The 15,206-nt window shown below is 39.2% G+C and overlaps 1 protein-coding gene across 2 annotated transcripts in view; it reads left to right on the plus strand.

The window, feature by feature from the left end:
* Positions 1 to 5,896: 5,896 nt before the first annotated feature.
* Positions 5,897 to 15,206, plus strand: part of BAG3 (BAG cochaperone 3) — a 32,437-nt gene continuing 23,127 nt past the window's right edge. For both annotated transcript variants that reach the window (XM_044665629.1, XM_044665630.1), the window contains exon 1: positions 5,897 to 6,089. In XM_044665629.1, coding sequence (XP_044521564.1) covers positions 5,898 to 6,089 — 192 coding nt within the window. In that variant the 5' untranslated portion in view covers position 5,897. The remainder of the gene's footprint in view (positions 6,090 to 15,206) is intronic.

The following is a 15,206-nucleotide window of genomic DNA, read 5'->3' on the forward strand; positions in this document are numbered from 1 at the left end:
AGAATTATGGTTTTTATTCTCTGATTCTTGTCCCTCCCATTAGCTGAGATAATAGAAAACTGACAGTCATGCCAGTTTCTGTGTCCCATTATACATAGATTAAATCTTTTAGAGTATGAGTTTTTAAGGTGATGTTTAAAGCTCAGCTGCACTATACTTGTTATGATGTAAGATTGTTAGTCTTGAGTTATTTCTGATAAGGTTGTTTTATAATCCTTCACAATAGGCTTTTCTGTGAAGCTGTGGTTTCATAAGTTTAGTAAAAAAATATCAATTCCCCTTCCCCTTAAAAAATGCCATTTCTACCCTCATCCTACTATGAGGTTGTTGGATTAGATGATTTTTAGGCATAGGCAAACTCTTTATCTGTGATAAGATAAACTCACACAGGAAAATGTTTTTTACACACACCCCTGTCACACCTTACTGTGGACTACCTCTTACTATGAAACTTTGAAATACTATGATCTAGTAATTACCATGTTTGTGATCTGAAGTAAGTACTGTTGTAATTAAGACTTCTGTCTTGTCTAGATGAAAAAACAAATCTGTCTTCCTTATGGGACTACAGTCTTATAGAATAGCTCTTGATTCTTGGTTCTTTTAAGAAGAGATCTATAATTGTCCAATTGAGCCTTTTAGTACCAGGTAAGCCATGGCATGAATCTGTGTGTCTCTTGTCCAAAGTGAGGTTAGCCAAGCTCAGAGAGCTAAGTGGTTACCAGGTGATGATTTTTTTGGCCATTGCAACTCATAAAGACTCTCTACAAAGGAGTAGAGGAGTTGTGAATTGGTGGTGATGGAGGGAGGACCCACACCCACAAAACCACCTTGCTTTGAAGTACTGAAGTGTAAGTATGTCTATCATTCAGACCCAAGAACAGGAACAAAGATTGATGGGGAAGTCTATGCCTGATCCAAAACCTCCATTGTCCAGAGCTCTGAGGAGTGCTGCCCTAATGAATTGAGTGGGTCCTTTCATTCTTTTTCTTAGTGGGCAATTATTGCCCTTGTTTAGACTTTAAGTAATAGGCTTCAGGGAAAAGATTGCATTATCTTACCAACCCTAAAAAAGTTATTCATAATAACACCACCAGAGGCCACACTTATTCATCATGGCTTAGAGCTACTTAATTGAAGAAGCAATGGAAACTCCCATGCCCCTGACTTCAAACATACCGAATCCACAGTCCTCTGTCCTGTGTCACTGGAATGGCTCGAAACCTCCAGAGCTCTGTTCTGGCAAAAAATGTCTGCAAGGCCTATAAAAGACAATGCTTATGAGGGTTAAATCATAGTACAACTTTATAGACTTCAACCAACATTTATTAATAAGTTGAAAAACTACTAAAAAGTCGAGAGGCACAAGATATAGTGGATAATCCCTGGAGCAGAGAAGGCCTTGAGTTACAAAACTGCCTATGATGTAATGATCATGGGCAAGTAACTTTTTAACGCTGTGCCCCAGGAAACACCCTCTAAGACAGTATATTACTGACAAGTGGCAGGTAAGCATTTTTGGATGAGTTTGCATACTGAGAGATCCCTATTCTGATGAAATCACAGGCCCAGATCCCCGTCCTACCCCCAACACAAAACAAAACTAGTTACAATATAAACTGTATTGAGCAAAGAAAGATATACAAGAGTTTAAAATTCATTTTGAACTTGACTTGTAAAGGGGCAAAATGAATGCAACTAGGAAGAGGTCCTTCTCAAATCCCTTCTCTATTAAGCCTTCCTAGACCATTCAAATCTCAGAATGACATCACTTTTCTTTGACCTCAACAATGATTTAGCAATTAGCAGTCATGTCATTTATGACATTTATTGTATTGTGGTATAGTACTGTTATTTAATACCTGTATTTGTGTCTAGAGGAGCAGTGAAGACGAAGGATAGAGAGCTAGCCTTGGAGTTAAGACCTGGGTTCAAATTCTGATTCTGATACATACTACCTGTTTTAACATTGTATAATCATAGACAAGTAATAACTTTCATGTCCTGAGGTATCTGAACTAGCTCAGTGTTTGGGAAACTCCAAAGAAAGTGTGGGAGAAAAGAGGTATTAGGGTGCCTATCAGATTGAAGGTCCATAGAGCCATTGTGCTGACTTCATTGTTGTATACTTGCGAAACCTGAACAGTGTTCCATCACCATGCCAGGAAATTGAATGGCTTCCATTTGAATTGTGTTAGGAATATTCTGATGATCACCTGGCAAGATAAGGAACCAGACACTGTGGTCTTTTCTCAGGCTGAATTGTCAAATATTCAGATTCTGCTGCAGAAAGTGCAACTGTGATTGTCTGGCCACATAGTTCAAATGCCAAATGTATGTTTGTCTAAAACATTATTTTATGGACAACTCACACAAGGCAAGCACTCACACAGAGGGCAGAAGAAGCAACATAAGAATACTTTCAAGGTCTTTCTAAAAAATTTTGGTATTGATTGGGAAACATGGGAAGACATTGGAATAGCATGATGTGCCAGCATCAAAGAAGGTCTTGTGCTCTATGAGCAAAGCAGACTTGCAGTAGCTCAAGAGAAACATGAGATGAACAAATTTAAGAGACATCTCCATCCAAAATGTACATATGGATTATTTGTGCCTGACCTGCAGTAGACCGTACTTGAACACATATTAGTTTGATCGACTACAGTGACCCATTGTATATCAATCCCAACATGGTAATGTCGTTTTGCTCTTGAGTATGAAGGACAGCAATGAGTAAACAAATCAGAGGCAAGTAACAATCTCTAAGGTACTAAGGTAATTCTCTAAGATTATTTGTATCAGGTGAAAACTAGATATTTTGATGAAATCACAGGTAGGGACAAAAAAATTATCTAACATTTTATGTTTATGTCTTATTTCTGCAACTAGATCTTAGGCTTCTTATGGATGATCTCAGACTATGGTTTATACTTCCTCCTAACCCCCCAAAAAAAAATCGAATTTAAGTCATGTGATTTAATGTCATTTTACAGATAAGAAAATCTGAGGCCCAAAAAGGTGAAGTCTCTTGATCTAAGTCACAGCTGGTAGATAGTAGAGCAGGGGCTATCATCCTAGCTCACGGTATGTAGAGCAGGGACTATATAATGCTCTTTCCATTATACTATTATCTTCCTTGAAATTATAAATTCCTTGAGAGAAAAGACCATGTCCTCTATTTGCCTCTCCTTCCCCCAGCAACTTCAATAAAAACTTAATTTATTAATAGTATGAAATGTTTCTTGACTTCTTGGGATATTGTTGGTTTGGCTATATGCTTACCTCATATAAATATGTTTGTCTATATAGCATTGTGTTGTTAGCTATACAGAACTGAAAATCATCTTCATCTGAATACATTTATCAAAGATCTAATTGTTTCTGTTTGAGGCATTGTCATAAGAATTGTATGGACCTTATACCTACATGGCCTCTTGTGACCTCACAATTTAAGACTGAAATAGATGTAGGAAGACCTCTCTCTCTGTGCCACTTAATTCCTGTGTGACCTTTAGTAAGTCATTTAGCTTCTCCGCATTGGTTTCCTCATCTGGTGAAAATGAAGGCATTAGAGTAGATGATTTCTAAGGTTCTTTCCAGCTCTAAATCTATGATCCAGTGACCCAGGAAAATAGGTATAGTAAATCAATCAGTTGTTTCTATCATATTTAGGTCATCAAATATGATCATATTTTAGGGTATGAATATCTAAAGTTAGAATGGAATTAGAATGGATAGAATTGGATGTTCTGTATTCATATTAAATAGAAGAGGGACGTAGTATACCTGCTCCATAAGAATTTATAATCTACAACAGCTGTGGACAGATGTCGATCACATAAGTATGTGAGTTAAACATTTACCTTGCATTGAAAGCTTTATATACTTTCCCCAAGAGCCAGCTGCTATACTACTACTAATCTCTAAAAGTGTTAGGCGACACTATGTGATTGGAAGATATGCCACAAACCATTTTTCAGTGTGTCTAGGAGAACTAGGGAGTATGATGTGACGGTGTTTCCTGGATTGTAATACTACGCAGGGCATTCTTTGGGTTAGCTGTGATTCTTTGGTCTCAGCTTTTAACTTGTGGTTTGGAGAGTTAGGACTCATAATTAATACACAAAACATTTAGATGTGTCTAGGGGAAGAATGAACTGACAGAACTTGAAAATCTAGAAAACAGAACCATTCCAACCCTTTTTCCAGTCTGGACATAAAATTTGCTTGGAATTACTGAAGGCCAGAGGTTTCCATCTGGGAGTTAATGAAAAGATTAATTGACCTTGTTTCCTTCTTCACAGATACACATCAAGATATTTTCTCCTTTTGTACTTTAATTTATTCAACATTTATTTAATGGCAATCAGCTCTTTAAAAATAAAGATAATTTCCCCCCCCCCTTAATAACAGTTCATTGAAAAAAAGTTCAATGCTTTGTATTGAATTATATTAAACAATCTAGGCCCAGAAAGGAAATGAGGAAATTAGCTTCCTGATGCTTGAAGAGAAGAGGTGTAGTTTACATTGTACAGTGTGGACAGGTGGTCCACCTATGGATATTGGAATGTTCCGTAACTCTCCAGAATGGTAGCCGTGTTGGTTAGTTTTGCTTAACTATTCTTTGTCACAAAGGTTGAGGTCCTTGGGCAATGGTGGTTGAGGGACATATCCTGAAAAACCTGTAATGAAAAAAACAAAAAATTGTGAGAATGGGTAATTAACCTGGGTGAGAAAAGTAGGAGAAAAGCTTGACTTCTGGGGAAATGTTTTCTTCTTGAGAATTCATGCACGTGATTCATTCAGAGATATTCGTTCTCTTTGGGAAAAATAATGTTAGGTCAGATTTCCCGTGACTCTTTGGAGCATGGAACTCATAAACAGTACTCCATGTGGCACGTTAGACAGTTCTTACCCCAAAATAACTCAAAACACTACAGGAGAGATTTCAAAACGCCAGCTATAGTAGGAACAGGCGCCCTCCAGGTGTGTTTGCTCGCTAATCTTATCCCTGCTAAAAGACAGCCATGACCATAAGGAGTGAACCCAGGGAAAACTGCACCCTTAGTCGCGGGCACTCGAGTTAGCTGCCGGGAATACTTCAGTTCTACGAACATCAAATCCAAACGCTGTCTTTTTTGGCGTTGCCTTGCCATTTCCTCTTTTGTAAAAGAGTCAATAAAAAGACCCACATTCCCAATTAGATTTCTTTTTTGACCAGCAGACCCAGGTGGCTTACTCTTGAAAAGGCCAGGCTTTCTTCAGCTCCCCTGCCTTCCTCCTTCTCAACCTGCAGACGAGAGCCATCAACAGCCCAGGAAAGTAAATCGATTTTCTCCTGTTAAAAAGGCGAAAGTAGCCCTGAATCGTCGGGCTCCGGACTGGGTGGAGAGACTAAGGGCCACAATAATAGCCCGATGACTCAGGGTGGAGCTCTGCATCCTGGAAAGGGGACACGGCCAAGTCTGCTAGATGGAGCCAGAAGTTTCTACCGGGCCAGTTGCTTCCTCCCTCTCGCTCCTCTCCTTATCTCCTCCGTGCCTCTTTGCACTAAGAGGGCTATTTCCAGATACTTCCAGCCCTTTCCTCTCACGTCACTCCACCATTAATTCATAAAGGTGCGTGGCCACGGACTTGAGGACACCCTTGTCGGCGGACTCCGTCGCCTCCGCTTTAACCTCACCCTCCCCACCCCCCCAGCCTCCGCCCAGCTCAGCCCAGCCCAGCCCAGCTCGGCCCCACTCACTCTCCCCGCCCCAGACCCAGCCCCAACCCCAGTTAGTAGCAGCCTCTCCAGCAAGCAGCCGCCGCCGCCTCAGCCCTAGACGTAGAAGCAGCAGCAGCAGCAGAAGCAGCCGCAGCACGAATAGTACTCGTAGTCGCTCCTCCGGCAGAGCATGAGCGCGGCCACTCACTCTCCAATGGTGCAGATGGCGACCAGCAACAGTGGCAACGGCGGGGATCGAGACCCCTTACCCCCAGGCTGGGAAATTAAAATCGATCCCCAGACCGGTTGGCCCTTCTTCGTGGATCACAACAACCGGACCACTACGTGGAACGACCCGCGCGTCCCCCCAGAGGGGCCCAAAGTGAGTGGTCTTCCCTCCCCCACCACTGGCCTTGCCCACTTCTCAACCCAGGGCAATAGGCAGCATTTGAGGGTTTGGGGATTAAGAGGAGGGACTGGGACATCTTTGGGGATGGGACCGGGAGAAGAGAGTACGCAAACCACCCTCCTTTCCTTTTGGTCTTTTTTGGGGAGAGTGTTGGGCAGTGCAGGGAAAGTTGGTAGCGGAAAGGAGGGGCAGCTGGGCGGTAACGGCGGGGTGGTGGTCCGTGAATGTGGCTGCGAGTGCGTGCGCGCGCCCCGCTGAGGTACAGGTTATTCTGTCCAGCGGCGTGGCATTGCCGAGAGACCGAGACAGTCGTGGCTTGGGAGAAAGACCTGGAGAGATCTCCGAACAGGACCCAGGCGGATAGGCTAAGACTAGAGATTTGGGCCTGGAGACAGACTGAGACAGATTTGCCGGGTCACTGAGGGGGGTGGGTAGAATCCAGGAGAAGGGGCCACAGGGGCTGGCCGGGAAAGGGCAGGAGATGGAAAGGGCATTCATTGGCAAGCCCGCTCTCTCTCCACCCCACCCCACCCCCAAGTGGAGGGCAAGAGCTGCCTTTTGTCTCTGACGCACTGCAGCTCCTCTCAGTGCGCTAAATCATTTGATACTTCAGCCTGTAATGTTTATTTAAAGTTGGTGAAGTCCACCGGAGCAGCGCAGAGAGAAGGGAAACTGATTTATTCTTCGGCTGCGTTTGCAGGTTAAAACATTGGACAACGTTCAACAGGAAAGACAGAAAAACACCCCACAATTGAGTGGTGGCTGGCTACCTTCTTTTTTGAGCTTCCTAGGAAGTTTTGTCCCCTGCCTTGTTTAAACTTATGTTCACCGAGAGAGGCATTTCTATTCTAAATAAGTCCATAGATAGCGATGGTAGGGAGAGAGGCACCCGATGTAGAAGGCCTCGTGGCTCCAGATTTAAAGGATCTGGATTTGAATTCCAGGCTTTGCCCCTTATTATCTGGGTGACCTTGCTTAGGCAAAACCATAAATTCTATGTTCCTCAGTTTCCTCATCTGAGAGAATTGGATTGGATTGGATTGGATGGAGCAATTGGATGAGTCTCTTCCAGATCAGATCCTAAAAGAGAAAGGAAAGGCAGGAAAAAAATATTCCTCCTGACAACCTATTATATGATTTCTGGGCGACATTTGGACCAGAAAAATGTTACATTAACAGTTGCCGTTTGTGTTATCTGTTGAAAAGGTGCATTATGCTGCATTTAAAGGGAAATTTTAGTCTCTTGATGTCTTGCAAAGCTTATATTTGATTTTTCAGTTTTCATTCTTAATGAAAGTATCTTTAATAAAACTTTCTCTAGCCAGGGGTGGCAACACCAAGAACCAGTGATTCCAGAAATGCTCTTTATGCCTGGGCCATGGTCTCTAGTTGGCTAAGCACAGGGGAAAACTAGAAGAAAAAGACTGAGAGGAGGTTGCTAAAGGCCTATGTTGAAAGAAGTTTGGGTGGACTCTCTGGAGCCACAAAATTTGGCTCATGGCCCCAAAAGGCCTGGCCTCTCTCCCTGCCAAGGAAGGTTCCTGACACTTCTTCGGAAATGGGTTGAAACTTCCCAGCTGTTCCCCTAAAAATGGTGGGCAGGAACTGGCAGACACTGTTTTTTTTCTGTTGCCCACTCAGGCAGCAGCAAAATGCAGAGTCCAGCTAGCTGTGAAGGTGACTCTCCTCATCTCAGTACTAGGCTGGCACATTTGCGGGGTTGCAGGCCTAGTCCTTGAAGCAGACTTTTGCTCCCAGACTAGATTTATCCTCATTAGGCTCTTAGATTATACTTTAAGATACAATTCGGGTATGCCAGTTCACAGAAGGGAGATATCATTTTCATATTTGTTAATAATGGACTTTTTTTCACCTTTATATAACTAAGCAGAATATTCTGTCACCTAAAAAAGAAGACTTAACTCTTATTTCCAACATTTAAAAAATAACAAAAATCAAAACCAAAAGGTCAGTAAAGCAGTAACCAATGGACAGGTTATTTTAAAGTTTAAAAGGTATTCAATGACTTGTGAATGTCAACTTCCAGAGAAAGAACTGATAAATAGAAATATGAAACACACACACACATATATCTTTTTCTTTGGTGATGCTTTTTGTGGTGCAGGGATGGAAGAGTGTTGAGCTACCTGAGAATAAATACTATTTTTAAAAATGTTCTAAGGGGGAAAAAAGAATTTGATGATGACTTTTTAAAAATCAATTAATCTAATTAATCCAATTAACTAAAATTTAATTAGATTGATTTAATTAATTTAAAATGATTTAAGTAATTGATTTAATTAATTTAAGGATGTATTTTTTTAAAAACATTTTAATGCTTTTTCCCACTTGAACTTTACAAACTACTATCTACTTCTCAAACCTCCCTGGGCTGCAGTTTACTGAACTATTAGATAAAGGTTGGAGATGATCCCTTCTAGTACTGAGACTCTGATACTATGATCCTATGATTTTACAATGCTGAGGAAACTCCCCTGCCCACAGACATCAAATTCACAAGTAATTAATTGTATACTCATTTCTAAAAATTAGCACAGCTGACTAATTTTCTATAATTAACTTTGGGTATAATTGTGTGCATGAATTTTTGAATGTTCAACCACTTGGGTGGGGTAGAAATCATCTTATGGAAGTTTTTGTATAGTAGCTGGGTTGGCATTTTAAATCAACTTAGAAGAGGATATTAGGTAGTTACGGAACATTTGTTTTGCCATGTCATTCTAGTATAAACCACCAAGTTTGTGGGAAAACCTGTAAAAATCAGGAAAATGTGAGCTAGTCGGTAATAAACTATCAAGTTTGAGCATTTGCCGCATGTGTTGAATGGCCTAGATAGTCTGGCATTTTGTTGTAAACATGAAACTGGTCTAACAAGTCCAGAAAGCTATGTGCAAGAAATGTCTGCCCAATATATTATGTAGACCATGTTTTTTTTTAAAAATCAGGGAAGGGCTTTGGTGTGAATAAATCTGAAAGTCTATCACAAAAGCCAGGTAGGTAATATAAATATTATGAACCCTATTTTATAAATAAGAAAACCCAGGGAATTGTAAGAGATTGGCCCTACAGGCAAATGGCTGACTTCATCTATGTTGGAGCCAGGACTTCCCTAGGTCTTCTAACTCAAGTCAGCTGTGAGCAAGAGAACCAGATTAAAATATATTGGGAAATGTTTAACAACAATAATAATATTTTAATAATAATAACAATAATATTAATAATTATTGTTATTGTGTATATGGCATAATGTTAATTTGCAGCCCCTTCCTCAGCCATTTTTCCTGTATTCTTCTATCTAATCAGGCTCATTCTTTCTGCACTCTGGCTTTATGACTTCCAGGAAAATGAATCTCTTGTATTTACATACTCACAAAGTGGGTCAGTGGATAGAAAGCTAGGCCTAGAAACTCAAATCTGGCTTCAGACACTTTCTAGCCGTGTGACCCTGGGCAAATCACTAAACCCCCCATTGCCTAGTCCTTACCACTCTTCTGCTTTGGAACCAATACTTAGTATTGGTTCTAAGAGAGAAGGTAAGGGTTTAAAAGAAAGGAAAAAAAGAACTCAGAAAATAATAAGAAGAAAACATTCATCCCCTCCTGGGGCTTTTCCCAGAAAAATAAGCCATGTGCTGGACTTTTCAGGATCTCATATGCTAACTTCCCCCCTCCCCCCCCCACCTTCCTGCAATATTCTTAAGAAATGGATATTAGATTATCTGTGTAGTCAATAAATTAGCCCTCAATAGACCAGGAAGGAAATAGGAGATGGGACTATTGCAGGGGTGTCGTAAATCTCAGACCACCTCAAGAAGCCATTAATCCAAACCCCTCTGCTTATGAATCAAGAAACAGAGAACCAGAGATATTAAGTGATTTTGCTCATGGTCAAACAGAATATGAAATCAAACTCTTGGACTTAAGTCAATATTTTTTATTCATCTGTATTTTCTTTTATAAACCAGCCATTTATGGCTAAACATAACTTTTTGTTTTTGATCTTATAAGTTTAAAAAATAATATTTTACAAAATCCTAATAAAAATAATAAGCATATGGAGAGGCTTGTGTAAGGTAGCAAGTTTAAGTAAGGCCTTCCAGAAACCTGGCTCTCAAGTGTTTTCCTCCTGCCATTCTACCTGTGTCCTGAAACACCACTAGTGTCATAGTATTTCCCTGCACACAAATCTTTTGTGAAGAACAAATGGTTTGTGAAGATCTACAGGTTTCCTGTTGTGTTTCTAAGATGAAACCATAGTCATCTCTTCCTGAATTCTGAAAATTTGTGATTGCTTGAAAGAGGGGGGGGGGGGGCAAGGTATCTAATTATTTTAAAGACGTGGAAAACTGAGGGTCAGAGAAACATTGATTTGCCCAAACTACATTAGCTATGTGGTAGGGCCTTTCATTCCTCATCCTTTGCTTATTCCACAAAACTACTTAGCTATAACATTATCCTTTACTGTCTTATAACATTTTTTCTACTTATGTTAGTTTTTTATTTATTACTTGCCTTAATCTTTCAAGTAAGACCATAGATTCTTTGAGACCAAAAATTGTTTTGTTGTTTCTCTTCAGAGACAAATCCAACTTTTTGGAGAACAGGGCACCTTAGTTCAAATCAAAGTTGAAGCCAGACACACCAATTTCTATAGTTATTCCAGGTCAAGCACTGCATTTCCTGGTGTCAGGGCATGGAAGAAATGTAGGCTTTCTCTCCCAAAGGGTGACTGTCCTTAGGAAGATGGACTGAAGAATATGGTTTTCTCTATAGGCTCAGAAGTAACTATCCACAGGCCCAAGTATCAGCCAATCAATTTCCTAAATATAATGACTTCTTACATAAAATTGTGGACAATAATGATGGATTCTTTGTGGAGAAGATACTAGGAACTGATCCTACAACATATATTTAATTATCCATGATTAATTCAGAAATATTAGTTAAGCACCAAACATGTACAAGATACATATTGATGAATAAGAAGATGGACTCAACCCTGAAGGAATTCATACTCTAGTAAAATGAAACTGTCTATCTTTGCTGTGCATACTATAGACCTTCAGACTGAGTCACAAAGCATTTTGCTAGTTTGCAATGACTACAACATGCCTTTATTTAGCATATTTACTCTCTACAGTTTCCCCAGGAGGGCTATTTCTTTTTATAATATCTCTGGCTCTTAACATTTTTCTGAAAATTGTGAACGACATACATCAACAAACTTTTCCATATAGAAAGATAAGGAAAAAAAGATGACTATAAATGAAATTGAATCCTTATTATGTACAATTTGTCTTTTGAAGTATGCATTAAATTGAACAGGGTAGTACTAATATTGCCTTTCTTGTCTTCCTTATGCTCTGTAAAAATTTTTTAAATGTTTTAGCAATGATCTTTTCCTTTTAAATGAGTATAAGTACCCTTCTACTACTTCCACAACTCTTCACTCCCAAAATAAAAGTCCCTCATTATAATAAGTATATCCAAACAAAACAAATTCCAACAAAATGAAAACAACTCTCTATTCCCCAAAATAAAAACCCTCCCTTATAACAAATAAGTATATTCAAGCAAAAAAATTCACAGATTGCTTATGGCTGATAAATATGTTTCATTCCATACTTACACAATTATTTCTCTGTCAAGAAATATAAAGGGCTTCATCATCGGCTTTTGGAGCCTTTATTCATTGATTTGTCAGAATTCTTAATTCTTTCAAAGTTGATTTCCTTTATGATATTGTAGCTTATTGTATAAATTGTTCTCCTGGTTCTGCCTATTTCACATTCTATCAGTTCATACGAGTCCATCCAGGTTTCTCCGAAGTCATCCCATTCATCATTTTTTATAGCACAATAGTATTCCATTACATTCGTATAGCATAATTTGTTAAATCTTTTCTTAAGTTGATAGGTAGCCACATTTTTGTTGGCTACAACAAAAACATTTCTATAAATATGTTGAGCATATGGATCCTTGCCTCTTATCTTTGATCTCCCTTTGAGATATATACCTAATAATGGTGTCACTAGGTTGCAGGGGTGTGTGTGTTTGTTTGTGTGTGTGAGTGTGTGTGTGTGAGTGTGTGTGTGTGAGAGAGAGAGAGAGAGAGAGAGAGAGAGAGAATATACAGAGTTTAGTAACTTGAGGTATAGTTCCAAATTGCTTTCCAGAAAGGCTGAACTAGTTCACAGCTTCACCAAAAGGACTTTCATGGGTTTTATTTCTGCCTCTTCAATAATTGTAATTTTCTCTTTTTGGTCGCCTTTTAATATGATCAATGAGAGCTAAAATTTTAGTTACTCCAATTTACATTTCTATAATTATTAATGATTTTGAAGCATTTTTTTCAGATGGCTTTTGATAGCTTGGATTTCTTCTCTTAAGAACTGCCTGTTCATTTCCTTTGACCCATTAACTTGCCTATTCTCATGCATTGTCCATTTATATATTAAGTAATGGCTCTTGTTCTTTGTTTTTAGATATTAGACTTTAGATACTTTTGTTTTCAAAATAACAAATTTCTTTCTGGGTAACAGTGACTCATCCTCTTCCAAGATGGTAAACAGGAGAGAAAGAGGCAAATTTTCAGCTGATAATAGGCCTGCTTTTTATCCATTTCTATAAAAGAGTTCCATTAGGCACTGAGCTATGGGTCTCAATTTGTTTGTTGCTGGGCTGTAAATAGGATGAAACCACATTTCATCTTTTATTTGAACATTTCAATTAGAAAACAAGTTTTCTGTAGCTAAAAAGCATAATCCTTTAAAATCTCATAGCCACACAGGAGCCTAGATTTTCAGTAGACATTCAGGGATTTGCTGGGGTTTTTCTTCAGAATACCCAGTGATTTGATTAGGGGATGAAGAATATGTGAGTGTCTAAATTTTTTTTTTTAAATCTAAGCATAGAGGAACCTGCAATAACTACATGGCAGAATGTGGTGTCTCTAGTGAGAATTCAGTAATTTTCTCTGTTAGTTGAACAGTTTCCATACTCACTAGGTAATGTTTTACCCACATTTTCACCATGTGTCCCAGTAGTGTAGTGGTGGCAGTGACTCAGAACCAAGGCCTATGCCCTCTCAGTCTGGACTGGAAAAATGACTCAGCACTGAGCCTGTGGACGAGATGATGCTTGAAGCCCAAGTGTACTGAATGTTCTCTACTGGATTCTTATCCTCACTCAGAGAGGTGACAAGCTAAAAGCTGCCTTCCTGTGCTGTTTATTAGGACCAAATGGTTAAGGATTTTCATGGTTTCTTTCCTTTTTTTTTTTTAAAACAAGCACTGGCAGCATTTTCTTTCAAAAATTTAAGAGATGTATAGTATTAGGCAGCCCATTCGAGTTGTGGGGTGGGGTGGGGTGGGGAGCTCCCCAATTTAAGAGAGGAAATTTAACTCAGCCACTCTCTCCACCTCCAGATTTGGTTTACCTGATTATGTACCTATCTGTACTATATCTAGCTATTTCCCCCTAAGCTACTGTGCCTTCCTGGACTCCTTGGATTTCCTTGGCTCCCCCAAAGCTGACCAACCTCTAAGATACAGTATATAACAAATTGGCCTCTCCTGATAAAGAAACAGAGCTGCTTGGCAGGTCCTCCAGGAGTCAGCTAGTAGCAGGAAAGGGGTTGTTGACCAGTCACTACTGGAAAGGATATGGGCCCTGTGTTCTTACAGTTTGCTCTCACTACCATCATTGAGACAAAGCAGATGAGAGTGGTCTCCAGACACATATTCCCTTTACATCTTTTGGCCTGTATGTATATAATTTTTTTTCCCCTTCTAGGCTGCCTCTTCTCTGACATTTTAACCTGCTAAATTGAAAGCAAGTTAAACAATATGGATAAAGGACTAACTTTTTCATCTCTGAATAAGGGCAAATAAAAGCCATTGTACATAATAGATGTTTTATTAAAAATGATTGATTTAATTTGTATAAAAACGTTAGAAAGGGAGAATCTCTCAATGTGATTTGCTCTAGGCCTGGAAGTCTTGTAGGAATGACTCTAATAACCATTTTTCTCATATTTTTCTGGGATATCCTTGAACCTTTTTCTTTCCCTATGTTTATTTGAGAGGAACATGGTATCACTTTTTCTCTCTACTTTCCTTCAGCTTTAAATGATGCTCACTCTTCAAAATTAGGTCAGATTACTTATTCAGGTTAGAATTGCCTCCATAGGGTGGGCTTATAGTGCTTTAGGGTATCAAAAACTTCATTTTTCTTTTCCTTTCCTGAAATAGCAAAGAGTGCTTTCATGAACTGTTTTTAGGTTATATTTTGGATATGGTAACTGCTAATTTGCATTTCCCATTGTTTAACTGGGAAAGTTGTGAATTGCCATACATTAGACATATCTAGTAGCATCAGTTTATAGATTTGGAAGGACCCTTGGAGGTCACCTCATCCAGCCCCCCTTCATTTTACAGGTGAGGAAACTTGAAGATCAGAGGTCAAATTACTTCCCTCGGGTTACATTAGGAAGGTAGTAGAAGCTAGATCCCCCTTCCACATCCCATGACTTAAAAAAACAGTGAGCCCCTTTCTCCTACCTACCCATTAAAAACAATGTTTGGACTGAAGAAGGGTGTTCTAGCCATTACTAAATATGCTTCCAAACAGAAAGAGATAAAACAAGCCACTTCCCGAAGTAGCTGGATATTTGATGTCTAAAAGATAAGAAATTCTGACAATTAACTTAAGTTTTTTCATTTTTGAAGAGTTGACCTTGAGAGTTCCATCCTGAGTTACCAGCTATAAGGATACCATTGTTTTAGTTATTTCTGTTAATGTTTTTACAATCATTTGCATTTTCTTCTCTCCTTCTCCTTCCCATTAAAACCATCCCCTTGTAGCAGATTTTTTTTAAGAGGTAAAAAAAAAGTTATTCACCAAAATCTACTGGCAGTATATGCAGTATTCCACACCTATACCCACATCTCTGCAGTGAAAAGCAGTAGATGTATTTTCTGTTCTCTTCTCTAGAGCCATGCTCCTTTATTATAACCAAGTATTTAGTTTGACTTTATTCATTTCATTTACATTGTTGTAGTCATGTATC

The sequence above is a fragment of the Gracilinanus agilis genome, chromosome 2 (genome assembly GCF_016433145.1).
Source record: "Gracilinanus agilis isolate LMUSP501 chromosome 2, AgileGrace, whole genome shotgun sequence".
Classification (NCBI taxonomy): Eukaryota; Metazoa; Chordata; class Mammalia; order Didelphimorphia; family Didelphidae; genus Gracilinanus; species Gracilinanus agilis.